The sequence below is a fragment of the Equus caballus genome, chromosome 2, assembly GCF_041296265.1.
Source record: "Equus caballus isolate H_3958 breed thoroughbred chromosome 2, TB-T2T, whole genome shotgun sequence".
NCBI lineage: Eukaryota > Metazoa > Chordata > Mammalia > Perissodactyla > Equidae > Equus > Equus caballus.
The window spans coordinates 86345147-86372811 of NC_091685.1; the positions used below are offsets into that span (position 1 = coordinate 86345147).

General features: G+C 40.6%; 1 protein-coding gene across 21 annotated transcripts in view; it reads right to left on the minus strand.

The window, feature by feature from the left end:
* Nucleotides 1–27665, minus strand: part of TRIM2 (tripartite motif containing 2) — a 151234-nt gene that overhangs the window by 19353 nt on the left and 104216 nt on the right. For all 21 annotated transcript variants that reach the window (XM_023636422.2, XM_070257781.1, XM_070257726.1 and 18 more), the window contains exons 4-8: nucleotides 19017–19168; nucleotides 17345–17525; nucleotides 15773–16496; nucleotides 4212–4315; nucleotides 3799–3966 (exon numbers count right to left, since the gene is read on the minus strand). In XM_023636422.2, coding sequence (XP_023492190.1) covers nucleotides 3799–3966; nucleotides 4212–4315; nucleotides 15773–16496; nucleotides 17345–17525; nucleotides 19017–19168 — 1329 coding nt within the window. The remainder of the gene's footprint in view (nucleotides 1–3798; nucleotides 3967–4211; nucleotides 4316–15772; nucleotides 16497–17344; nucleotides 17526–19016; nucleotides 19169–27665) is intronic.

Sequence of the window (27665 nt, forward strand, 5' to 3'; positions counted from 1 at the left end):
TAAAAACACAAGAAAAGTGCATAGTCCATTAGTAAAAGCGACTCACTTACTAGGCTCTGAACACATCTCAGAGAGGCAGGAGGAGGCTGGGCCCCCACCTCCAGGAACTGAGATACCAGCAGCAGCCATTATTGTGACCTAGTTCAGTTGTGCCAACATGGAAGCTGACAGATGCCAATGGATTCATTTCTCTAGCCTGTTAGCATAGGGGTTTGCCCCACCCACTAGAGCAGGGTGTGTGGAACCTCTACAGCAAGGGGAGTGAGTGGGTCCACCTCGCCTCAGTGGGGCATACACACAGGGCAGGCCTGCGCTGGCGGGGTGTGTGGGCCTGCAGGTAGTGGGGTGAATTGGCCATAGCAGACTTGGGCCACTGGCCATCTCAAACAGCCACAGAGGGGATCTGCCCTGCCTTCCAATGCCTGAAACAATTGTGTGCCGCAGTGTCTGGGGTGGGCCCCACCCATCTGCACTCCTAAGAGAGTCAACAACAGCTGTGTGCTACAGAGAACTGCACTGGAGGCCTGCAGCCACTGTGAGTCTGTGAGCCTCGCAACCAGTCACACTGGGGGCCTGACTCGCTTAACAGCAAAACAGCAGTAGTTGTGTGCTATTAGACCTTGCAGCCAGCCCTGCCAGGGCTTACACTGCCCAATAAAGCAACCATGGCAGCTGCACATGGCTAAGCCTTACAACCAGCCGGCCCTGGAGCCAGCTTAGCCTACCGGTGTGCCCACAGCAACAGCAACCCACCAGAAGAGAAAGGCACATGTAGCCCACAAAGGGGACACTCTTGGAACATTTGGAACAGGTGAGGAGAGGGAAGCACACTGCTGGGCCCCATAAGGCATCTCTTACATAAGGCCATATCTCCAAGATTGGGAGACGTAGTTGATCTATCTCATACATAGACATAAGCACAGAGAAGCAGGCGAAATGAGGAGGCAAAGGAATATGTTTCAAATAAGGGAACAGGACAAATCAGAAGAAGAACTAAACTAAACAGAGATAAACAATCTACCTAATAAAGTGTGCAAACTAATAGTCATATGGATGATCACTGATCTTGGGAGAAGAATAGATGAACAGTGAGAACGTCAACAAAGAACTGGAAAATACAAAACAGGACCAATCAGAACTGAAGAACACAATAACGGAAATGAAAAGTTCACTAAGGGGAATCGAGAGCAGAGTAGATGACACAGAAGAATGCATCAGTGAGCTGGACGAAAGACTAGAGGAAATCACACAAGCGGAACAGAAAAAGAAAAAAGAATTTAAAAAAACAAGGACAGTCTAAGGGACTTCTGGGGCAACATCAAGCATACTGACATTTGTATTACAGATGTCTTGGAAGGAGAAGAAAGAGACTAAGGGGCAGAGAATCTATTTGAAGAAATAATAGCTGAAAATTTCCCTGACCTGAGGAAGGAAACCAACATCCAGGTACAGGAAGCACAGAGAGCATCAAACAAGATGAACCCAAAGAGGCCCACAGCAAGACACATTATAATTAAAATGTCAAGAATTAAAGATAAAGAGAGAATCCTAAAAGCTGCAAGAGAAAGGCAATAAATAACATACAAACGAAACCCCACAGGGCTATCAGCTGACTTCTCAGCAGAAACCTTACAGGCTAGAAGGGAGTGGCACAATAAATTCAAAGTGCTGAAAAGAAAAAACCTACAACCAAGAATACTCTACTGGGCAAGGTTATCATTCAGAATGCAAAGAGAGACAAAGAGTTTTCCAGACAAGCAAAAACTACAGGAGTTTATCACCAATAAACCAGCCTTACAAGAAATGTTAAAGGGACATATTTAAGTGGAAAAGAAAAGACCACAAATAGGAATAAGAAAATTATCAAAGAAAAAATATCACTAGTAAAGGTAAATATACAGTGAAGGTAGTGGATCAACCAACTAGAAAAGCTAGTACAAAGGTCAAAAGACAAATGCGTTAAAATCATCTATCTCCATGATAAGAGGTTATGGGATACATACAAAAAAAGCATAATATGGGAAGAGGGAGAGTAAAAATGTAGGGCTTTTAGTAAGAGGTCAACTTCAGAGACCATCAACTTAATATAGATTGCTACTTACATAAGTTATTACATATGAACCTCATGGTAATTACAAACCAGAAACCAATAATAAATACACAAAAAATAAAGAGGAAGGAACCCAAACATAATACTAAAAAAACCCCATCAAATCCCAAGGAAAGAGAGCAAGAGAAGAAAAAAGGAACAGAGAAGAACTACTAAAACACCCAGAAAAAAGTAACAAATTGGCAATAAGTATACATACCAATAGCTACTTTAAATGTCAATGGACTAAACGCTCCAATCAAAAGACACAGGGTAGTTGATTGGACAAAAATACAAGACCCACGTATATGCTGCATACAACAGACACACTTCAGACTGAAAGACACTCAAACTGAAAGTGAAAGGATGGAAAAAGACACTCCACATAAATGGAAATGAAAAGAAAGCTGGGGTAGCAATACTTCCATCAGACAAAATAGGCTTTAAAACAAAAACTGTAACAAGAGACAAAGAAGGGCACTACATAACGATAAAGGGAACAACCCCACAAGAGGCTATAACACTTGTAAATATTTATGCATTCAACATACGACCACCTAAATATATAAAGCAATTATTAACAGACATAAAAGGAGAAATAGGCAGTAACTCAATAATAGCAGGGAACTCCTACAAATCCTATGAGATAGATTTTTTAAATTCAAATTTGAAATACGAGGCTATTGAGGCTCAAGGAAGTTATATAATTTGCCAAAGGCCAAACAGTTAATAAGCTGCAGAGCTGGGATTCCACTGGGTTGATCTATCTGAGTTAAAGTTCATGTTGTCAACAAAAAAAGAAGCCATTAGGAGGCTGGATATGGGGAACGTGGAAGGCATAGTACACATGGCCTTCAAAAACACCTTTGACAACGTGTCTCATAATCTGCTTGTGAACAAATGTAGAAAATGGGCTGGATGATAATATTCTTTGAGATCACCTTAGCAGAGAGATGTCTGTTATCACCAAAGGGCTCTCTACTCTTCGGTGACTTGCTAAACAAACAGAAGATGAAGCTGGGAGTAGTAGCAAATACGTCAGATGATGGGATCCCCAAAGAGTACCTCAACTCGCATTTTCTCCATGAAGCCAGCCCTCATTTTCTTTGCCACCCAATCCCTACATTATATACTTTAACCCTAGCTTTTCAGATTGTACCGAACAGTTTATGACTGATTAAAGGCTGACGTGAATTGCCTTCTGTCATTTTAGTGTATTAATCTTTTTTCCTCAATGAGCTTATACATTTATAAAAGGTAGAGACCATGTCTTACTATTCTATTTCTCTCATATCATCTACCACAGGCCTGAGAAAGTAGAAGGCACTTCATAAATGACAATCTGTAGCTTAATTTGGGAAACATAAATTGCTTCTTAATAACCCTTTCTAAAAAGGTTGTTGTTTTTCATTGAATTGAGATAACAGGAAATGTTCTCCTTTAAATCAGACAGTATACTAAAAAAAAGCAACTGAACAACATAATTGCTTTATAAAATCAAGGCACATTTAGGATATCTGTAAGTGGATTCATGACAGTATCACTGTTACTCTTGCTTCACAAAACTTAGATGTAACAAAGCCAAGACGTCTGTGTATGAAGAATTGTTGACTATTTCACTGGATCTCAAAAAAGAAAAACACAATTTCATCTTGTAGGTCCTATTCCTTTTCTCTACTGTTTAGTGGCCAATTGGTAGTTAATCTTACCTTAAACTTCCCGTCTGAAGAGAAAATGCTAACCCATTTATTATCATAATCTGCAATGATTATGTCCCCACTAGGATGCACAGCTACTCCCGTGGGCCGCTGCAGCTGCCCCGGAGAGCGTCCTCGTATGCCGAAACGACTTTTGAACTGGCCATCATTGGAAAATATCTGTAAAACAAATTACGCTTATTGGCATGTGAACTAGCACAAAAATTAGGGAGGAAGAAACAGGTAAGAACATCTGTCGTATGTACTACAGGTCAGAACATGCAAACTCTATTTAAAGAAGAGTCCATACACACATTATAATCTTCCTTTTCTTTCCTTGTGCCGTGTATTTAAAGCAGGAAAAGATGCAACTGTATCTATTTTATCAACAGAAGTAGATAAAGGTATACCATTCAGGGCCATACCTGCACACATTGATTGTTGCTGTCTGCAATTAATATCTTTCCATTTGTAGATGCGGCTACCCCCTGCAGATTTGTAAATTCTCCTTTATTTCTTCCTTTGGTACCTAAAAATAAATTATAAAACCACAGAAATTAAGCATAGAGAATTAGATTTATCAGTTTCAGCAAGAGAATTTTCAGGCTTCCATAGGTAACTTGAAAATGCACTGTTTTAAAATTATACTTAAAAAAAGAGGACTCCCCCCCTGCCCCACTGCCAGGACCTAATCCATATGCTACTAAACTTTTCTAGACTGATAAAGTCTTGGCAAAATCACTTTTTTAGACAAATACCAATCTTCTCTTACTAAGTTGTAGCTGCATATTAACATGACTAAATATATTTAGATTCTATAAAGACACCATAATAAAAACTAATATTGCAATCAGGAATATGCAATAGGGGAGGGTCTTATTTTAGAGTTTTGCCAAAATCTCACCCTCTCAGTCAGATGCTCTTAGAAGAAACCTGAATACTTGACTTTCAGTACATTTAACAAACCACTAGGAGACAGATGTTATAAAGCTAGTAGGCTGATTTTCCTATCTTGGATTTACTTATGCATTATTTTCACAGACTCTGTATCTCCATAGGCTGTATATTCTCCCTAAAAATGTAAAAGATGTCCTAACAGAGTACTTTCTAGATTTAATAAACAAGAAACGCAAAAGAAAATGAACTAATCCAAGTGATAGTCTCATCCTTACTAGACTCTTTTTTTTTTCCTTGCTGAGGAAGATTCGCCCCGAGCTAACATCTGTGTCAATCTTCCTCTATTTTGTATGAGAGTTGCTGCCTCAGCAGGGCTGCTGATGAATGGTGTAAGTCTGTGCCCAGAAACCAAACCCAGGCTGCCAAAGCAGAGCGCGCCAAACTTAACCACTAGTCCACTATGGCTGGCCCAACTAGATTTTTTTTTTAATGCAAGAGATGAGGCAGGAGAAAAAGCAAAGGAATCTATGAGTTAACAGATGTCTGTTTTTGTTTCAAAACGAGTGTTTATAACTTATTTCAATAGGACCACGTAAATAATAATAACGGATGGAAACAGAACGAACTTTACTCAGACATGACCAGGAAGAAGGTTTAAATTTTCGTAGTTAGAAGGAGAAAACTATGCCTCAGTTTTATGATTTCACTTATATTCAAAAGAGCAATTTGATATTTTGTTTTTAGACAGCAATGCCGTGCCTTCGGAAAGGGTAGACAGAGAGCCGCTGGTGGTGGCGAACGTTAAACACACACTTAGGCACTGCTTAGGAAGAGGTAGGCTCTTCTGAAACAGATGTTTGGGTCTGGGAAGGGAAACTGGTGATGGAATTAAACACAGAATAAAATCAACAACAGAACTGCTGGGCAGAACCATCTCAGATTACCTGGTTCTCACCAGATCCATATGGTAGTTGTTTTATTGAAATCCTGGACTCCATCAACTTTACTCACCACCTCTACCCCTCTATCTCTTTCTAACCCAGAATAAAAATTTCAGATTCAGATCCTCAAAAGAACATCCTCCATGTTGTGGAGGAAACAGTTCTATTTTATTTCACACGTATCAGAAGAGATGATCTTTTGTACTAGACTGCGCAGCATCCCTGCAGTATGCATGTCTATGGTATCAGCTAACACTCTAAAACTGGTGCACCAGTATCTGTTGGTGGGGGGTAGGGGAAGAGGCGGCTGGCCCTTGAAGGAGGTATGTGCCCATGCGATAACAGTTTTTGGTCATTCCCTGTATCAGCTGGTTAACAGGTAAAGCAAAACTGAAGGACCAGGAAAAGAAACAATTCTTCTAAAATGCTCAGTTTATAAATACTTTATAAAAGGTAGTGGGGGTAAGGCCAGGCTCTCTCAAGAATAAAAACTTAATTTATCAAAAACTTTGATAAACAAAAGCATGGAAGTCAGCACAGTGAGGAACTGAGGACCAAGTAAAGAAACATAATAAAAATGCAAGAGTCCTACAGCTGAGATTGGAACATAAACAAAAGAAGTGACTCTGTAAAGAAACCCCAGGCTGCTCTAGGTCCCTGCTGATGTAAAACGGGAAGTGCATCCGTGGCTTAGTGGGCATACTGGTAAGGGAAAGAAATACTGAAATGGGGAGAGGAATAAGAAGCACCTGATTGAGAAGACGAACATTGGTTTGCTGACTTTCTGGTCCAGATAGGGGCACAGCCTGCTTGCTGCCCTCTTTTATTTAACCTTTAGTCCATCCTGCTAAGGACAAAGCCTATTCTACTCAGAGAAGGCTCTGCAGGCAGCAGAGGTTGATGTTTGAAAGGAAGGGAAAAATGGGGAGAATAGTGCTATAGTAGAAGTTAAAGAGTGCCTTAGTCAAAAAGATTTAGTTTTCCTTCTGAAAATATAGAGGCAATGTTCAAGAAGGGAAAATATATGAGTAAAAAATAATAACACTTTTTCTTTCTTTGCAGAAGTAAACATATTTTTCAGTGTCAGTAGAAATGGGAGATAATTGTATTTGGGGGGGTATAATTTTAATACTTGGGAAGACATTTAGTTGGACTCCATATCAGTGTCATTTGGAACAAAGAGAAGGAAGTCTCTCTACCCAGTCTGAAAGGAATGTGAGATGCTGCTACCTGCTGACACTGGGTCTGAGAGCAATGCAACTATGTTGCAAAAGACCTTATTGCTAGCCAGGTTCTCCAACCTCCACCAAGCTCCAGGGCCAGGTGTTGGTCCAGCTCTTATTCTTGTCTCAAGTCAACTAGAGCTTGAGTCTGTTGCCCAACATGTAAATAAAATCACAGGGTTGGAGGCACATCTGTTAGTCTAAGACTACTTGTATATTTTTTAAAAGAGCTAGCTGGAACAGGCATTGCCACTTTAATTTTGTAATATTTGTTCTTAAAATTTGTTTTCTTTAAGCCACATGGCTGAGTTTCCAAATAGCTGGGGCTGGCATTACTGGTAACACCCCCACATCCTCATAAGCATTTTGTTGTCTTGTCAGAGTTATTGATCATCATTCTTTTAAAAACTCTATTTGTTTTTTTTGAGCAAAGCAGGATCACAGTGTTACTCCTGAGGATTAAAGGAAACACGAGCACACTCCTGAGGAACAACTAATGCGGACAATTTTTACAGGCAGTTAAGCTAGGAAAATCTTGATGTTGAGTAATGACGCAGAACTGCAGCATATTATCACTATGCTGAAATGCACACAGTCCAAGTGTTTATAAAGGGTCTCAGGACCAAAATAAAATAAACAGAAATTCCAAAAGTTAGAAATAATTTGAGATCATGCTTTACTCTTCAAGATTTTTAGTAAATTCTATTTAGTCTCTAGAAAAGTTCCCCCAAATACTATTCTAAATATATAGCGAAAACTAGTTCTTTCATAACAACTATAAATGTAACATAAAACATATATAGTACTTATAAAATCTTTTCCTGTCTACTTTGATGTAAAAGATTTCATTTGATGGTTACCTTTTAGTAAAATGAGTAATGCGAGTTTTAAAAGTATTTATAAGCAATTTGGCAACAATTCCGTAAGATAATTAAACTTGTTTTTCCCAGATTTTAAACTAGTTTATGAAGCACAAAATGAAATTTTAGGCCGACAGCTTGTCATCAGTGCTCCTTCTGGTCATTTCTACGCACACCTCCAGGAAGACGACAGAAGTAAGGAAATAAGCTCCGGGACTGAAATAGATGCTCAATAGTTACAAACTTCCTCCCACCCCGACTCCAACTTAATAAGAAAATCAATGCTAAATAAATCTAGATACTTAGAATGGAATAATGCAAGAGGATGAAATTGAGCCAAATACAGGGTCTAACCCAGGATCTGCAACCAAGTAGGTACTTAACAAATCTTTGCTGAACAAATGAGTGCCTGAATGATGTATTAATGACTGAGTAAATTACAACCCACATTACATCAGGGGAAAATGAAATGTTTAGGAACATTTACAGCACTTTCATATACATTCTCTCATGCACTTCCTATAACACACCTCATAAGTTAGCAGGATAAATATTATCATTCCATTTTATAGATGAAGAATTGACGCTAGACACATCACAAAGGTAGTAAAGAGACAGAGGAAAGAATAAAACCCAGTTCCTGACCTTTCACATATTTTTTCTAATACACACATTGCTTCCTTCTAATTGGACTTTGGAATACCAAGTTTCCAAGGCGAGGATAATTACCCTTTGGGCTCATGTGGATCATGCTTTCCCCCCAAAATCTTTTAGAAAACGTCATCCCTTATTGTAACTGTTAACCATCTGTCTCCCTCACTAAACTGTGAGCTCCCCAAGGCAGGGGTAGCACCTGTCCTGTCCACTGGTGTATCCTATACCACAGCACAGCACCTAGCACTCAGTAAAGAAGACTGGCACCTTTTTCTACTTGAAATGCAAGAAGAGTTCCCAAGGATGAGATTGTCAAGGGGTGGGGGCAAGGTTCCTATAATGATCTTAGATGCCAAATTAGCATGATCTCCTTCCTCACAGATTTTAGGGACGAAAGGTGATAGTTCACAGAGGTGAGGCAGGAGAGAGGGGCATAAAATAATATCACTTCTTCCTGTAAAGCTTCTGAACTCTGCTGAGTGATTTTGCACATCCATTTTATATTACAAGAAAGCACACTGCTCTCGAGTACAAATGAGCGTCTCATTCAACACTTCTCATGAACTCATTAAGCTATGGTGTATGAATTACATAATTTGAAACAATTCATCTGTAATTATTTCACTCCCTCCCACATCTTCCGGCTTCCTCTTTGTTCAATGACTTTCTTTAGTAGCCGACAAAACCAGCTCATGGCTTCTAGTCTGCAAACTCTGAGAGCGCAGGGAAAAATAATCCCCATGTTTCAAGGAATCTTCGTCAACAGACGCTCTAACCTACTTTCCTAAACTCACGCAGGATTGTTTTGCAATACAAGATTAGAGTAACACAATAACTCATTCACAGTCAGCATATAATTAAGTTTTCAGATGTGGGAGGTATCAAATATCTCAACTTTGGAAAACCACAGTAGTTAAAGGACATTTTAGATGAGGAGAAATCGTTGTGCAACTGAAAAGACACAGGCGTCAGAGTCACAGTTTGGGTTCCTACCCAGCTCTCTGAGCCTCAGTTCCTTAAATGGTGAAGATAACCATACGTTGTCACGGTAATTTAGCTCTTGAGGGGTAGGGGCTGCGGGGCTAGGGAAGGAGCTCTGATTTGTGGCATTTGCCCATTTCTATAATGTAAATGCTCCCATCACAGCTGATTTCAAGGTACTAAAATGGTCACTGAACACAGAATTGGGAGGCTGTCTGCCAGCCAGTAGGAGCTGGCTCCAGCTCACCACCTATTATGCTGTAGCCAGTATATTATACTGTGGGTTCATCTGGAACCGAAAGCATATTATACCTACTAAGGATTTTAAATAAGACGACACAGAAGACTGCACAACGCCTGGCTCAGAGAATGCCCGTTCCTTCCCCCTGCTCCTATTCCCCATCGGTTCCTTGCTGAATCATAACTCCTATCACGACATTTCATCGAAGCTCATGGTTTAAGGTAACTTCTCTATACTTTTCATTTCCAAATTGATCTCCAGCCCTGACTTCTTTGCTGAGCTTCAAACCCATACTCCAAACTGCCTATGGTACACTTCAACCTGGATGATCAAAACTGAAACACACCTGCCCTCCCTGTAACTTTCCTTATCTTGGTTGATAGTTATAATAACAATAACAACAAGTCAACATTGATTGAGTCCTTACTATGTGCCTGCACTGTTCTCAGCCTTTGCATGTATTATTTTAATCCTCACCATAGGAGGTAAGGGTGAAGATTATCGCCATTTTACAGATGAAGAAACAGAGCACAGAGAGTTTAAATAATTTCCCCTAAATCATACGGTTAATAAATAGCAGGCTGGGATTCAAATTGAGGCAATCAGGTTTTTGAGCTCTTTAGTTACTATGTTCTTTACTACTTAGGTTAATTATTACTTCTATGCTACAACTATGAATAATATATTAACTAGTATTCCCAACTTTGCCTCTCTCAAACATACTCAACATTATTCAGAGCCAAGCACTCTTCTAAGCTCTTTTATGCATTGATGCATCTAATCCTCACAACGCCCTTTGAGGTAGGCTCTTTTTATGCCCATTTTATGGAGGAAACGGAGGCACTGAGAGGTTAAGTAACTTACCCAAGACTGCACAGATAGGAGAGCGGCAGTGTTGGGACTGGTACCCAGGGCAGTCTAGCTTCAGAGTCCACAGCCTTAACCATCACTCATTCTACTGCCTCACATCCCTATAGCACTCAAGTTAAACAGTTAAAAGTTCAATTTGGTTACCAATTCCTTCCTCTTCCTCCAAAGCATCTTATAAATCTACCATTTCCTCTCTACTCCATGACATCACTCTTAATTCTGGCACTCATAACAGCTCATGTGGACTCCTGCAATAGGAAGCAGCTCCCTGCTTCCCAGGAGACATTTCCAATAGATCCATGTAATGCCCCCAGGCTCTATGGAAATAAATATCTTAGTCACTACACTACGTTACACCTTTCAAAGCCTCCCCATCACTCACGTAGCTATGGTTTTCAGACCTCAGTGTCCATAAGCATCACCAGAGCTTGGAGAATGCAGATTCCCAGCCCCTCCCGAGAGATTCCAATTCTGTAAATGTGGTTTGGAATCCAGGAATTCTTATTTTTCCCAAGCACCCCAAGGAATTCAAGTGGTTTATGGACCACACTTTGAGAAATACAGGTATACAGAACAAAGTCTCAGCTCCTTATCAAGGACACGTAACCTTTTCTCTGCTTCCATCTCACTTCATCTGATGCTCCAGGACGACGGAATCACTTACAGTTCCTCGAACTGCACAGTTTCCCACCTTCACGCCTTTGCACCTGCTTCCCGTTCATCTAAAACACTCTCCCCTCCTTCCATTGGCCATACTCTTTCTCCTTCAAAGCCAGCTTAGGTTTGGTGTCATCTCTAGGAACCTTCCTTAACTCCCGGCTGCCTGCCAGCCTCCTGCCCAGCCACCCAACGTCTGTGCAATGATTCATACTGAAGGTACATTTTTCACACGTCTGTCCCCTTCTACACTGTAGCCTCCTCTAAGTCAGAGTCAGAATCTCATCTCTCTCTTTACGCCACAACCTAGCCAAGTGTCTGGCACATGGTAGGCACTCAAACAGCAGAGTCATATCTAACTAGGGGGCTGGATAATCAGTGAGGAAAGTAAAAATCTAAGTCAGATTTACTCCCGAGAATCCTTTCTATCCCCCAGAAAGTGATGATTCACTCTCATGAATACACAAAATTAACACATATTATTTAGGGTTGTTGAATGAACTCTAATTAATTTGCTGTGAAAACTCTGTATCTTCAAGCACAAAATCAGTGCCACAAGCAGCTCAGTAGGTGTGAGACCAGCTGAGGAACAGCAGAATCATGGCTGCCCCCACAGACGTGTAGCTAAATGTCAGTGAATTCTGGATTACATGCGGCAGGCTTTAACACATGCACAAAGGGACTCTTCCAATCGCGAATGTTCTGTTATCATGCACCTAATAGCCCAAACGCACAAAGAAACTTAAAGGTCTAAAACAAAAGTATAACTGTAAAAGAAGTTGAATTCTTCTAATTATTAACATCAGCTCTACCCACTTGCAGCCAATGGCACAGACGTTGAGAAGACAAGTTCTTAGGAGGCCAGCACTGTCTGTCTGATATTACCCAGCACAGCTGCATGCATGGGAACACCAGTGAATGAGTGACCTTGAGTTTAGTGCATTGTTGCCTGGTCTGTGCGTCCCTGGGCCTCAAAACCAGGAACAAACAGTGGTGAGTGGGGAGTTAAATCATGCAGTAGGTCACAACTTGATCCTATTAAATGAGCAAAGTTCTTATGCGAAGTATTCTTCTGGGTATTGTTGGAGATGATAAATAATTAAAGACATCATCCTTGACCTCAAGTAATTTATAATCTTATTGGGAAACAAGACCCATGCATAAATAATAATAATCACAGTGGATTCTAAAAGAGAAGGTGGTACTTGAGGGAAGGATAAAATTGGGGGAAGAATTCACAGGCAAAGGCGCCCAGGTATGAAAGTAGAGAGGACGTTCAAGGAGTGGTGGGCTCCAACACTGATTTGTCCAGCCTCATCTCCAGCCAGTGCCCTCATCACTTTCCATTCCTCTGACCTTTGCTCACCCGCATCTTCTCATGGGATGTGTCCCCCTACAACGTCCATCAAGTTCACTCCTCTTCATCTTTCCTTTCCTCTTTATACTGGTCCCTGTGCCTGGGATGTCATATCCACCTGCCAACTTGGAAAAATGCTACTCACTGTTCATGTCTAGTTTAAATTCCTTCTCATGTCTATAGCTGTTCATCCCCGAACCCACAGGATTAGAGTTAGTTGATCATACGTCTGTGGCCCCAAAGTGTAAGCTCCTTGGGGGGAGATCTCATTTCTTTCATCTCTATACTTCCATTACCTAGCATGGTGCCTGGCAGGCACTAGGTGCTCTAGAAATGTTTTCTTAAGCTATATTATTGCATAGTGAGCAGTGTCTTTTAGCTAGACTCTGGATTAGAACATTAAGTTAAAGAGCAATAGGCCAGTGAGACCTGCCTTTCCTTCTGTCCCAACATACCTGAGGTGTATAGCATCTGTCACAGGGTGAACCGTGTTGCCCCAAAATTCACATGTTGAAGTCTCAACCTCCAAGACCTCAGAATGTAGTTGTATTTGGAAATAGGGTCTTAAAAGAGGTTATTAAGTTAAAATGAGGGCACCAAGGTTGGACCCTAATCCAACAAGACCTGAGTCCTAATAAGAAGCGGAAGAGACACCAGGGGTGTGCATGCACAGAGGGACAACCACGTGAGGACAAAGCAGCAAGAGGGTTGCCATCTACAAGCCAAAGAGAGCAGCCTCAGAGGAGACCACCCCTGCAGCCACCTTGATCTTGGACTTGGCCTTCCAGCCTCCAGAACTGTGAGAAAATAAATTTCTGTTGTTTAAGCACCCGGTCTGTGGTATCTTATGGCAGCCCTAGCAAACTAAGACAGCATCTTTAATTCATTAATAAACCCAGACATAGTGCTGCGTGCCAGGCACTGTTCTAAGCCCTTTACAAATGGTTAAACATTTAAACACCTTCCCACCAGTGCCAGTGAATCACGATGGCTGCGTTTCTCAATGGGTAGAAGGGGAGAAGTGTATACCCCCTCCCCGTGGGGTGGGAGCTAGGACTTGAAAATCAATATTTTGGGGGGAAGCATCCCTAAGAGATGTCTCTTCCCTCAGGTGAGAGTCATAGGTGGAGATGATGACGATTAAAAGTAATAACAGGGCTGGATCAGCAGCGTAGTGGTTAAGTTCACGTGCTCCACTTCAGCAGCTCAGGGTTCGTGGATTTGGATCCTGGGTGTGGACCTAGCACAGCTCATCAAGCCATGCTGTGGCAGCATCCCACATAAAATAGAGGAAGATTGGCACAGATGTCAGCTCAGTGACAATGTTCCTCAAGAAAGAGAGGAAGATTGGCAACAGATGTTAGCTCAGGGCCAATCTTCCTCACAAAAAAAGATAATAATAGTAAAATAATAGCTACCATTAATTGAGCACTTACTGTACAGAGGCAAGTACTAGTACAAGAATTCTCTCTCACTTCACCCCCACAGCAACTTTCATAGCTAGGTAATATTTCATCCCCTTCATAGAGGAGAAACCAAAGAGAGGGTAAGCTACTTGCCCAGCTGGTGAGGAGAATTAGGACTTACACCCAGATCTGTGCTTTTCTCCACTCTGCACACTGCCTGGGGAAGCAGACTGGGGTCACTTGGCTGGGGGAGGGGAGGTTTTAAATTCGAGACTGAATTTATTATTAATGCAGGAGATCAATGGGAAGCATAGTGAGTTCAATTTTTGGAGAAGAAAAGGCAGTAGGGAAAATCTAACAGCCTTAAATGCATGTGCAAAAACAATGGGTTTCATTTATTTAGCTCCTCCTACATGCCAGGCATTAAGCTTGGAACTTAGAACAGTTCTGAGGAGCAGATATTTATGTGCTTTCATTTTATGGACATGGAAATTGAAGCCCAGAGAGGCTGTCCAAGGTTCAAGAAAGTGGCAGAACCAGAGTGGCAGACCTGGGAGGCTCCCAATCCTACACCCACTCCAGCTCATCCACTCTTCTTTGGCAGGTGTATCAACAACTTCTGTACCCACAGTGCACAAATGGCCAGTGACTGCACCAGGGCCTCCCTGCTCTGAATGGACAAGTTACATATCATATCACCGTCTTGACAAGATTCAGCCTAAAGTATCAACATAGCGCAGCTTTTGCCCAAGAATGTTCCAAGGGGTTTTAGTTCCCCAAGATGTTCCATGGAAAAGGTCCTATGGTCAGAAAACTTTGGAAGTGCTGCCTGTTATCCCTCCACTGCCTTGGAGGCTTACCGTGCACATCAACAGATTCTGAAGGTTCTGCAGTAGAAAAAAATCTGTTTCCTTCACTTAAGCTAAGCTTTCCCAAATCTATTCGAACCACAGTGTTGTTTCTCTACATGTTAATATACCGTGGAGCATCCTTTTAGAGACAGTGCAACGTAGGACTAAAGAGGCTGGAGCTACTTTCAGAAACATTAACTAAAATGCAGACATTTTCTTAAGAATTACAAAGCCCATTGATATTTACATTTAGTTTGCTTTCTATAGAGCCAATAAGCAGTTTTTAAAAATCAGAGGCAATACATAAATCAGAGGACAAAGGAAGAGCTACTTGCATTCCCAAATCTTGGCCCATCCTGAGCCTTCCTTCTTGCTTCCGCCCCAACCACATTCCATTCTCCAGATTTCCACCCACCTGCCGGCTTTGGGGCTGCTCTCCAGCTATACACAACTGGAGGCGACCACAACTCGCAATGCACCATGTCCCTCACCCTCAGCCCTTAAATGCAAAAGCAATGACGGGGAGGCATCAGACCCTCTGCCCACAGTACAGCCGGAGGTGGCAGATCTGAGAAACACATGAAGTCATCTGACAGAAGGATTTCTCTGATCTTTAGGTTAGGCAGGAGTACTCTAAAGACAGTCTCATGGGGAGCAGGAAGAATACCAACTTTCCTTTAAAATTTCCAGATTATGAGTGCTGTGATTTTTCTAATTCTCTTTCTGCTTATTTTCAGTTTCTAATTTTCCACAATGAAAACGCAGTACTTGTGCGTTAAAAAGGAGGGGGAGGGGGGAGAGGATAAGGCTGGTGGGGGGGAGGAGGAGGGAGGGGGAGGAGCAAAAAGGAGGAAGGGAAAACAACTCATAAAATCTCCAGAGAAAGAGACCGCATAAGCTCACCTAACAAAACACACCAGTATCTCCCTACACCTTGAGGAAGAAGTTCCGCCCTGCAATGTTTGTATTTGCAACAACACCTTTCCAGAAGTTACCCCTTAACCAAAGCACCGCTCAGACTCCAGGCGCAGCCACGCCTTCTCCTTACCCACTCGAAAGATCAGATCGTCTTCGATGGGATTCTCTTTTCGTTTTCCAGTGCTGTACATGCTCGCGGGTCTTTTCACAGCTTTCTGCTTTACGTGGCCGCTGCCCGGGGATTTCACGCGCCTCTTCACGCCTTCGGTAGTGGGAGACACATCGGCTGACCGGATCACTTTCAGCTTAAACGGGCTGCCTCGGATGTGCTGGTCGTAGAGCCTCAGAGAGAGGGTAAAGTCCCCTTCCTTCTGGACGGTGTACAAAAACTCGTACGTGCCGTTTTTGTTGTCGAGTATCTCTCCGTCCGCCACGCTGCCGTCGGGCGTGCTCAGTTCCGCGGTGATATAGGCATTGCCGGTTTTGCAGAGCTCCCCGTCTTTGTCCTTGGTTGTTATGGTAACGGACATGGGCTGCCCGATGATGGTCTGCCGCAGCCCCTCGCCCGTGGCCACCGTCTCGGAGGCGACGGCGTTGGTGGTTAAAATCGTCCCGAGGTTGTGGATGGACTTCTTGAGCCCTTCGGTCTCCACGATGAAATCCAGCTGATCGTTTTCCCGCGGGTGCAGGGGGAAATCTTGGTCAGCCAGTTCGTTCAGCTTCTCGCTCATCTGCTTCTTCACGAGCAGCACCTCCGTCTCCGTGCCATGGTTGAGGGCCTGCGCCGTGAAGTTGCTGCAGCTCTTGATACTCTCCTGCCCCTCGAGCAGCGTATCCAGCTGCGACTGAAGGACCTGCGGGCAAAACCGAGGCGGGGAAAAGACAGGCTCAGCCTATGGGACGCCGCGCCGACGCGCCGGGGCGGTGCCCTCCGCGCGGGAACCGGGTTCTGCACCTGCCCACGCCAGTGGCTCTCAGCAACAGTGTTTAATTTAACCCAGTGAACCGGTTCTAATGCATAATCTGCATAATCGTAGCTTGCATTCCCAGTACCTTCTCTTTCACTTGCAGCTCGCCCTGTCTCTCCCACACACGTAGTTCTCGGGTCACGTGTTTTTAAGAGGAGCAATCAGAAACGTCACCACTAAGAGCTTGGAAGACAGACTACCATGCCTGACATTTGAAATATTCCTTATTCAGTATCTTTCCCTAGTGTCCCACATTCCCCTGTCACCACCTAAAGGAATGGGAACCAGACTAATGAAAACTCTCCACACCTGAATATCAGAACCTTCTCATCCCTGGTTTTGCGATTAGATTTACAGAGTTAAAGGCTGCAGTCCGGGTTCACTTTGAAGTTGACTAACAGGTTGGTGTGGGTGAGAGAGCAATTAAAACTATTAGACATAAAGGAAGGAAAACAATCCAGTTTAACCCTAAATCCTGAAAGCGTTACTTTATATTCAACCTTGCCTTGTGTCAAATTATAAATTGGTACTTAAGATCACAGAATTAGAGAGATTTGCTGAAAACAGGAAGGGAAAAATAGCTGGATTACGCCATTAAATGAAAATGCCTGTTACAACAGTGACACTTAAGGACCTATTTGAGTCCCTTTGCTGCTATTAGAACACAGTAAGCCTGTGCCGTGAAGTGCCCCAGTTATCACCTCTCTTACAGGATAAGGATGCAGGAGTCTTACTTTGTGTTTGAGGCCATAGTTGACCTCCAGTTCCATAAGCAGCACGCTCTTGCGCACGTTTAAAGTCTTCTGGAGCTCATCAAAGGTGGAGTGGATGTCATCCACAATGCTGGCTTTTTGGTTGGTTAACTGATGAATGATTTCTGAGATGAACTGAAGAGCCGAATCTATTTCTGGGAGCCTGGAGGACAGTCATTAAAGATCATCATTATTTAATATCAGCCCGGAAATAGTAAAAAACAAATCTATCTAAACACTATATTTTGTTAAGAAATATTTTCTGTGCCTGTCATCGTCTTTAAAAGGTAATAACTTAAGTAAAAAATGAATGACATGACAATTACTGCCTTTGAAAGAAGAGACTTTGAGGGTCCATGTCTATTTCAATCTAGTTCAATCATCTAATTTTAATAATTGATAGTACAAAAGCCTTTTAGCTCTCTGAACTCCACGGCTTCTCCTCCACTCTAAACAAGGCTTTCTCAAACTTGACACTACTCATATTTTGGGCCAGATAATTCTGTTGCAAGGGACTGTCCTGTACATTGTAGGATGTTTAACGGACCCTAAGAGCACCCTCCACGAGAGCTGTGACACCAAATTATCTCCAGGCATTGCCCAATATCCCAGGGGAGTGGTGTGTAATTGTCCATGGTTGAGAATCACTCTTCTAAATATATAGAAGTGTCTTTTTCCAATCACTTGAAAAACTTAGCCAAACTCAAGAGTTTCCTGGGAACTTGCAGCAGGTTTCCAAGTTCTTTTAATTAGTGTAGAATAACCACACTTTTCTCACTACAACTATTGGTGAAGAGGTTTATTTTCAGCTGCCTATTTATTTCCTCTCTGTGGTCTTTCTCATGCACCACACGGCTACTCTGTTCCTTCATTTCCATGCCAAAGAAAGAGCCTGGAAACCTAAGGCAAATTGAGCAATCACTGCTCAGGACCATTTTGCTGGGCTTGAACAGAGAGGATCCAGTCACAGTAGACACAATGGGCCTCTAATTATGTCAAGAACAGCAGCTAAGAAAGGCTCCCCAGATAGCCTGGATTTCAGAGATCTCCTGAGAGCATTTTCTTCAAGTGTCTTTTCCTCGAGTACATTTTATTCATTTAATCATACTATGATACTACAACACAAATGCTACAACTCATACAACTCAAGACTAAGCGCATTCTCAGAAGCCAATGAAAGAAAAGACTGCTTTGGACCAGGGAGAAAGAAGCCAGTGTTACCTGCTTCGACTGACAGAAAGCTTCACCTGAAAAATAATTTTAACATACCTGTTTGCCTTTCCTCCTACATTAGGAATAAAACAAACCAAAAAGAAAAAAAGAATGTGGTTTCCAAAAAAGAACCAACGTGGTTCCCAGTTTGTTTTCTTTTTATCTTTAGATACATTGAAATCTCCTGTCTGGTTAATTTTAGGCTATTCCCATTGTCAACAATCTCACAGAAAGCCTCAAAGACTAGCCCACATAAGGGAGTTGGAACTTTGCCAAGGGGCAGGGGCCAACCCTCACCACTCACTGGTTCATAACTCAGACTCATGACCAAAGGAGAGTTTATTTAGGTGGCATGAACCTACAATCCCAATGAGACAAAAGACCCTGAGGCCAAGCCTCATGCACGGGCGGCCAGTTGGGAGCCCTGGGAAGGTGTGCACACCTTTTGTTGACAGCGTCCAGCTGGACCTGGAGTGAGGCCTTGTGCTGCTCCACCACATCCTTGAGGGGGACCGTGGGGTGTTCCGCGTGCTCCCCCTCAGTGCACTCCCGACACATGGCGGTCTCGCAAGACTGGCAGTAAAAGTCCATCACCTGCAGGAGACACAAGAACAATTCCAGGTTCGGTGCCACTGACCGAGTGCTCACCATGCACTCGACCTTTCCTTGCATTCTCTCCTTTAATTCTCACAGCCTCCCCAGGATGTTGGCAATATTGTGTCCAGTTGCACAGGAGAAAGGGAAGGATAAACTTTTATGTGCCGGGTGGCAAACAGGACGGATTGGACTCCAAAGCTGCTGCTATGGCCACAAAACCGGCTTCTCTTTGGCCACTTCGCTAAAGCAGAACAGTGTAGGGAGGCGGTGCTCAAACTTCTTGGTCAAACCTTTACACTCTTTGTAAATTACTGAGGACTCCAAAGTGCTTTTGTTTATGTGAGTTATATCTACAAATATTTGTCATAATAAAAATTGAAACTGAGAAAAATTTTAAATATGTATTAATTTATTAAAAGCAATAATAAGCTCATTAAATGTTAACATGACTAATATAATTTACGAAAAATAACTATATTTTGCAAAACAAAAAATTTTGTGAGAAGAACAGGATAGTTTTCCATTTTTGTAAGTCTCTTCAGTGTCTGGCTTAATAGAAGACAGCTGGATTCTCATATTTGCTTCTGCATTCAATCTGTTTTGACAGCACACAATGTATAGTCTCTGGAAAATTCCACTGTACACTCTTGAGAGAATGAGATTGCAAAAGGTAAATAATGTCTCAGTATTATTGTAAATATAGTTTTGACTTTGTGGACTCCCCTGAAAGGAGTCCCATGAGGACCCCTGAGGGTTCCTGGACCACACTTTGAGAAGTGCTACTATTTGGTAAGAGCTGGACTGAGCAGTATGCATCCTGGTTCCATCAATTACATTACCTCACTGTGTCTCAATTTTTTCTCTGTCAAATGGAGACAACAACAATAGTAACCTACTTCCTAGGGCTCCTATGAGGATTCAGTAGATTAATATGCACAGAGACCTCAGATGATGCCTGGCACTGGCACATAGTAAGTTCTTAATAAGTAGCAGCAGTGATGATGATGATGATGCTTACCTGGAAAGAAAACCACCTTTTCCTGATTATGATGGAACTCTCAGTAACAATGTAACATAAAGCCTGAAAGTTCGTTTCCTTATGAATGCATTCCCCTTATTCTCTCAGCTGGAAATAACTTCTTCCAATTTTGAACTCCCAAAGCACTTTTTGGAGGGATCTTTTTCGTGAAGTATAACAAACATATAGAAAATGGCCTAAATCCTAATACAGATCGATGGATTTTCACAAAGTGAATGCACCCACCCAAGCACTTTTATTCATACCTCATTTATGAAATATCTATAAGATTTTAAATTACTGAGCACAGGAACTCTCTCACCCAGAGCCTAGGTAATTCCTTGCACATAGTAGGCCTTCAGTAACACCGGTGAATGAGTGAACTGTATGCTGTCTATAAGAGATTCACTTTAGATCCAAAGACACAAGTAGGCTGAAAGTAAAAGAATGAAAAAGATAGTCCATGCAAATAGTAACCAAAAGAGAGCTTGAGTACCTATTCTAACATCGGACAAAATAGACTTTAAGACAGAAGTTGTTACAACAGACAAAGAAGGACATTAAATAATCATAAAATGGTCACTCCATCAAGAACATATAACAATTATAAACAAATATTACCCAACAACAGAGGCCCAAAATATATGAAGCAAAAGCTGACAGAATCGAAGGGAGAGATAGACAGTTCAACAATAATAGTTGAAGATTTCATATATTTCATTATTTATATACTCTACTTTCAATAATGACAGAACAACTAGATGGAAGATCAATAAAGAAAGAGAGAAGCTGAACAACATTATAAAACAACTAGACCTAACAGATGTATATAGAACACACTATTCCATAACAGAATACATATTTTTGCCAAGTATACATGGAATGTTCTCCAGAATAGATCATACATTAGGTCACAAAAGTCTCAATACATTTGAAAAGACTGAAGTCATACAAAGTATCTTCTCTGGCTACAATGGAATGAAATTATAAATCAATAAAAGAAGGAAATATGGAAAATTAAGAAATAAGGGAAATTAAATAACAAACTCTTAAAACAAACAATGGGTCAAAGAAGAAATCGCAAGGGAAATTAGAAAATACTTTGAAATGAATAATAATGAAAACACAGCATACCAAAACTTGTGAGAGACAGCGCTCAGAGCAAAATTTACAGCTGTAAATGCCTACATTAAAAAGAAGAAAGACCTCAAATCAATAACCTAAGCTTCCACCTTAAGGAACTAGAAAAAGAAGAACAAGCTAACCCAAAAGTAAGCAGAAGAAAGGACATAAAGATTAGAGTGGAGATAAGTAAAATAGACAATAGAAAAACAATAGAGAGAATCAATGACACCAAAAGTTGGTTCTTTGTAAAAATCAACAAAATTGACAAACGGAATACCATGGACAGTTGTATGCCAACAAATTGAATAACCTATATAAAATGGACAAATTCCTAGAAACACACAAACTACAAAAACTGACTCAAAGAAGAAATGGAAAATCTGAATAGACCTATAATAAGCAAAGGGATCAATCAATATTAAAGAAACTTCCAACAAAGAAAAGCATAGGACCAGATGGCTTCACTGATGAATTTTACCAAACATTTAAAGAAGAATTAACACTAATCTTTCCAAACTTCAAAAAATAGAAGAAGAGGGCACATTTCCTAACTCATTCTATTAGGTGTGTTATGCCCTGACACCAAAGCCGAAGACAAAAGAAAATTACAGACTAATAGCCCTTATGAATATAAATGCAAAAATCCTTAGCAAAATACTAGTAAACTGAATCCAGCTGCATATTAAAAGGATTATACACCATGAACAAGTGGGCTTTATCCCAGGAATGCAAGATTGGTTCACATATCAAAATTAATACATATGATACACCACATTAATAGAATGAAGGGAAAAAACCCCACATGATCATCTCAATTGATGCAGAAAAAGCATTTGACAATATCCAACACCCTTGCATAATAAAAACACTTATCAAACTAGAAATAGAAGGAGACTTCCTCAACTTGATAAAGGGCACCTACAAAAACCCAAAGCTAACATTATACTTAATGGTGACCCTCTAAGATCAGGAACGAGACAAGGATGTCCACTCTTGCCACTTCTACTCAACAATGTACTGGAAGTTCTAGCCAGGGCATGTGGGCAAGAAAAAGAAATAAAATACATCCAAATAGGAAAGGAGGAAGTAATTATTTCTCTATCCAGAGATGACATGATCTTATATACAGAAAATACAAACACAAACACACAAACTATTAGAATGAACAGATGAATTCAGCAAAGTTGTAGGATACAAGATCAACAAACAAAAATCAGTTGTATTTCTATACACTAGCAATGAACAATCCAAAAATGAAATAAGAAAACAATTCTATTTATAATATCATCAAAAAGAATACTGAATACTTAAAGAATAAATTTAACCAAGAAGGTATAAGACTTGTACACTGAAGACCACAAAACATTGATGATACAAATTAAAGAATACCTGCGTAATGGAAATAAATGGAAGGATATCCCATGCTCATGCATTGGAAGACTTAACATGTTAAGAGGGTAACATTCCCCAAATAGATCTACAGATTCAATAAAATATCCATCAAAATTCCAACTTCTTTTTTCACAGAAGTGAACAAGCCGTTCCTAAAATTCATGGAATTGTGTGGGACCCTGAATAGTCAAAACAACCTTGAAAAAGAAGAACAAAATTAGAAGACTCATACTTCCCAATTTCAAAACCTACTACAAAGCTAAAGTGATCAAAATAGTGTGTTACCAGCATAAGGACAGGCATCTAGAGCAATGCAACAGAATTGAGACCATACACTTATGGTCAATGATTCTTGACGAGGGTGCCAAGACCGCTCAGGGAGGAAAAACAGTCTTTTCAACAAATGATGCCAAGACTACTGGATATCCACATGTAAAAGAAAGAAATTGAACCCTTACCTCACTCCTTAGACAAAAATTAACTCAAAATAGATTAATGACTAAATGTAAAAGCTAAAACTATAAATTCCTAGAAAAAAATGTAGGGGTAAATCTTCATGACCTTGGATTTGACAAGGGTTTTCTAGATGTGACACCAAAATCAAAAGCAACAAAAGAAAAAATAGATAAATTGGACCTAATCAAATTAAATACTTGTGCATCAAAGGACACTACCGGGAAAGTGAAAAGAATGGGGACAATATTTGCTAGTCATATGTCTGATAAGGATGTAGTATCCAGAACATATAAAGAACCTCTACAACTTAAGAACCCAATTCAAAAATTGGCAAATGGGACAGCCCGGTGGTGAAGCGGTTAAGTTCACATATTCTGCTGCAGCAGCCCGGGGTTCGCTGGTTCAGATCCCGCATGGAGACCTACACACCACCTGTCAAGCCGCTCTGTGGCAGCCATCCCACATATAAAGTAGAGGAAGATGGGCACATATGTTAGCTCAGGGCCAGTATTCCTCAGCAAAAAGAGGAAGATTGGCAGCAGACGTTAGCTCAGGGCTAATCTTCCTCAAAAAAAAACTGGCAAAGGACTTGAACACACATTTCTCCAAAGAAAATGCACAGTCAATTTGCACAAGGAAATATGCTTAATATCACTAGTCACTAGGGAAATGCAAATCAAAACTGCAATGAGATACTACTTCACACTGACTAGACTCAAAAAGTTAAGATTTTTTTTTAAAGTCAGATAATTACAAGTGTTGGTAAGAATGTGGAAAAATTGGAACTCTCGTTCTTTACTAGTGGGAATGGTGTAGCTGCTATGAAAACAGTTGGTGGTTCCTCAGAAGTTAAATATAGAATTACCATGTGACCCAGCAATTCTACTCCTAGGTATATACCCAAGAGAACTGAAAACATATGTCCACAGAAATGCTTGTACACGAATGTTCACAGCAGCATTATTCATAATAGCCAAAAAGTGGAAGCAACCCAAACATCCATCAAGTGATGAATGGATAAACAAATTGTGGTATGTCAAGACAACAGAATATTACTTAGCCATAAAAAAGGAATGAAGTTCTCATTTATGTTATAATATAGATGAACCTTGAAAATGCTACGATAAGTGATAGAAGCCAGACTCAAAACATCACATATTGTAGGATCCATTTATATCAAATGTCCATAATGGGCAAATCCATAGAGGTAGAACCTAGACTGGTGGTTGCCAGGGGTCAAGAGTAGGGGGGAATAAAGAGTGGCTGCTTAATGGGTACAGAGTTTCTTTTTGGATAATGAAAAAGTTCTGGAATTAGATGATGGTGATGTTTGTAAAACCTCTTGAATATACTAAAAACCACTGAATTGTATACTTTAAAATGGTTAAAATGTTGAATTTTATGTTATGTGAATTTTGTCTCAATTTAAAAAAAATTGATTGCAGCAAGAGACAGCAGCAGACCTGGATAACTGTCCCTGGTTCAGTATCCTCAGTGTTTCTGGGGAAGTAAAGGCCCTGAAATCACTTTGAAGTGTCAACAACTAGCCATCATCAAATGCTTGTGCTGGGGTTCTGACAGCTTTGACTCAAGCTGAGAGTTAATTGTGTGAGGTTTGCAACTCAGCTGAGTTCATCCATCTTGAGTGAGATGATGCTGGTGCTCCCAAGGGAGGGTGGGCCAGAGGCCAGGATGAGCTTATTGTTGTTGACAGGTAGTCACCATTTGTGTTCATTAGAAGAGAAGCTGGCAGCACTATATGCATTACTAACATACTGAAAAAGGATGGTCAGGGCCTTGCAGCCAACCCTGAGGCTTCTGGAAGTGGGGACTTGTTAGTGGCAGGGCATTCTTAATGAGGATCTCTCTTTTGCACTTCTTCACATCCTCATTAGTAAGGCGCCTAAGCAAGCAACAACAGGGTTTAACAATCATTTGTGTTCTGGGACTGCAAGGCATGAGCTCAAATGTCTGCTTTAAGTGCAAAGAACCTCTTAAATCACTGGCCATTATTCCCATTTTTCTTTGTATTTGGACAATGCAGCCATGGCAGTTTAATTAGAAGACAGATAGTGTCACAGCACTTAAAGTAAATGACAGGCTTTCATCCACATGTGCTAATGAGCACCAGACTGTTTATGACTGCAACATCCTGCTTTATTGTTAATTACCCGATTTTATTAACCTTCAGACGCTTGAGTTGTTTTTAAAGATTTACCCATGGCAATTAACTGCAGCAATTTATCTGTAATATTGCATGCATTTGGCTTGAATATGCAATGAGGACCCCTGTTTCAAAGCCACAGGAGTGAACTCCTACAATCTATGATGAAACAATAGAAAGATTCAAGACATACGCTGCTAATTTTCCAAGGCCTCTTGCTGGTTTATAAATTTTATGATTCCAAAGATTCATAATAACCCAGCCTAGAGAAAGTGCTCAAAGCATACTTTAAATAGCTTCATTCACCTCAAGGAGGATCAAACTCTTTACATAGAGTTAATTTTGAATGTGATTTGATGTGATACGTTTGGTAGAGAGACAGGGGAAAGTGTTAATCTAAAGTTTTCTTTAACTTTGCTAGAATTGGCATCTCTAAGAGTGTTTCGGTTTAGCAGCCTGTGGCATCCAAGGGTCTCTGTTGCCCAGGGATGCTCAGGAAGTATATCTTTGGGAATTCTTTTCTATGCGTCTTTCAGGCACTGACAATAGATTTCTCCTTCCAAAGTTTCTCTAAGATCGATAGTGCTATTTTATCAAAACTCATAGTAATTTTAAAGAGCCACCCTCTATTTCAGTTGGTAGCACCGCTGCTTCCTCAGGCACCCAAGCTAGACAGCTGGGAGTCATCCTCTCCCGACCAGTCCACCCACCCAACCAACTCTTACACTGCCCACTGCTTCAGTCTCGCTCAGGCTGCTCTGGATGAGGCCCCCTCTGCGGATTATTCCAGCAGGCTCCCACGTGGTTTCCCAGCTTCACGCTCATCCCCTTTGAATCTACCTCCCTCCCCCATCACATCTCCAGCTACTTTGAAATGAGCTAAATGCAAATCTCAACTGGGCATTCCAATGCTTGACATCCTTTAATAGCTCCCCACGACTTAGGACAGACTCAAGTTCCTTAGAATGGCATCCAGTGCCCTCCAAGACCAGGCCCTTTTTCCTCTCTTGCCCATCACCCACCACTTCCTGGTTCTTGGGAACTCTGGGTTGATACAGAGAACAACAGTCTCTCTGCTTTTCCATTCTCTCTGTCACTTTGTCCCTTCTGCACAGAATCTCTCTCCATTCTATTCTGCAGTCTACTAATTAAAAAACAAACAAAACTCTATATAAACATTCAAGCATATTCACATATATTGGCATAAGTCTCATTTGTTTCCAAAACATCAGTTTTAATGGCTACCCAACAATCAGTTATATGGATCTACCGTAATTCAACCATTTCCCTCATGATGCACATTTAGATGATTTCCAATTTTTACTGTAATACAAAAATTTCAATTAACATTCTTATATCAAATCTTTATTCTTATCTCTGGCTATTTCCTTAGAAATAATTGTATTCGAGGAAATACTAGATTAAAAAATAAGCAGTTGTGTAAAACACTTATTACATTTTGCCAAATTGACATAAACTTCCTCAAGAGCAATTTAGCCTCCCCAGAGCATATGAAAATGTCTCACCATACCATCATCAGCACTGGTTATTAGCTTTTTTAAAAACTGTAGCTAATTTGAGAAGATTTAACCATTTGTGAGGCTTAACATTTTTTTCCTCATACCATTATTAGCCATTTATATATCCCCTGTGAATTTTCTAAGTTCTTTGCCCATTTTCTTTTGCAATATTCCTATTTTTCTTAATATGTAAGTAAGTGCTCTTATATGGTAAGAATTTGCTGGGGTATTCTAATTAAGAATTTCACAGCTACTTTCATAAACTGAATGATTGATACTTTTCTTCTTGTCTGTCTTCATTCTTAGAGTTTGGTATCAGGGGTTATGAGTATTTCCTAAGTAAACTGAGGAGCTTTCTATCTTTTCTTATGATCCAGAAGTATATGCTATGAATCATATCTGCTTTATAGAGGTTTGACGGAATTCAGTTTTAAATTAACTTTTACTAGTTTCTTTTAATATTATCAGTCTACTCGTTTTCTTGATCATTCATAATTTCCTAGATAATCATCCATTTCATTCAGACTTTGAATATATTAGCCTTTAGCACATAGCATTGATTTACTCAGTTTAAAATCTTCTTTTTATCTGTCCTGATGTCTCTTTATTAGTCCTAATTTGATTTATTAATATTTCTCCCTTTGTTGCTTTATCAGATGTCAGATCATTTCATTAATTTTTTTAAAAAACATTCAGCTCTTGGATTTGTTCAACTCAATTGTTTTATTATTTTCAAACTCTCTAAGTTTATCTTTATTATTTTCTTTCTTTCATGTTCCATTTATTTATTTTGTTGTTCTTTTCCTAACTTCTTGAAAT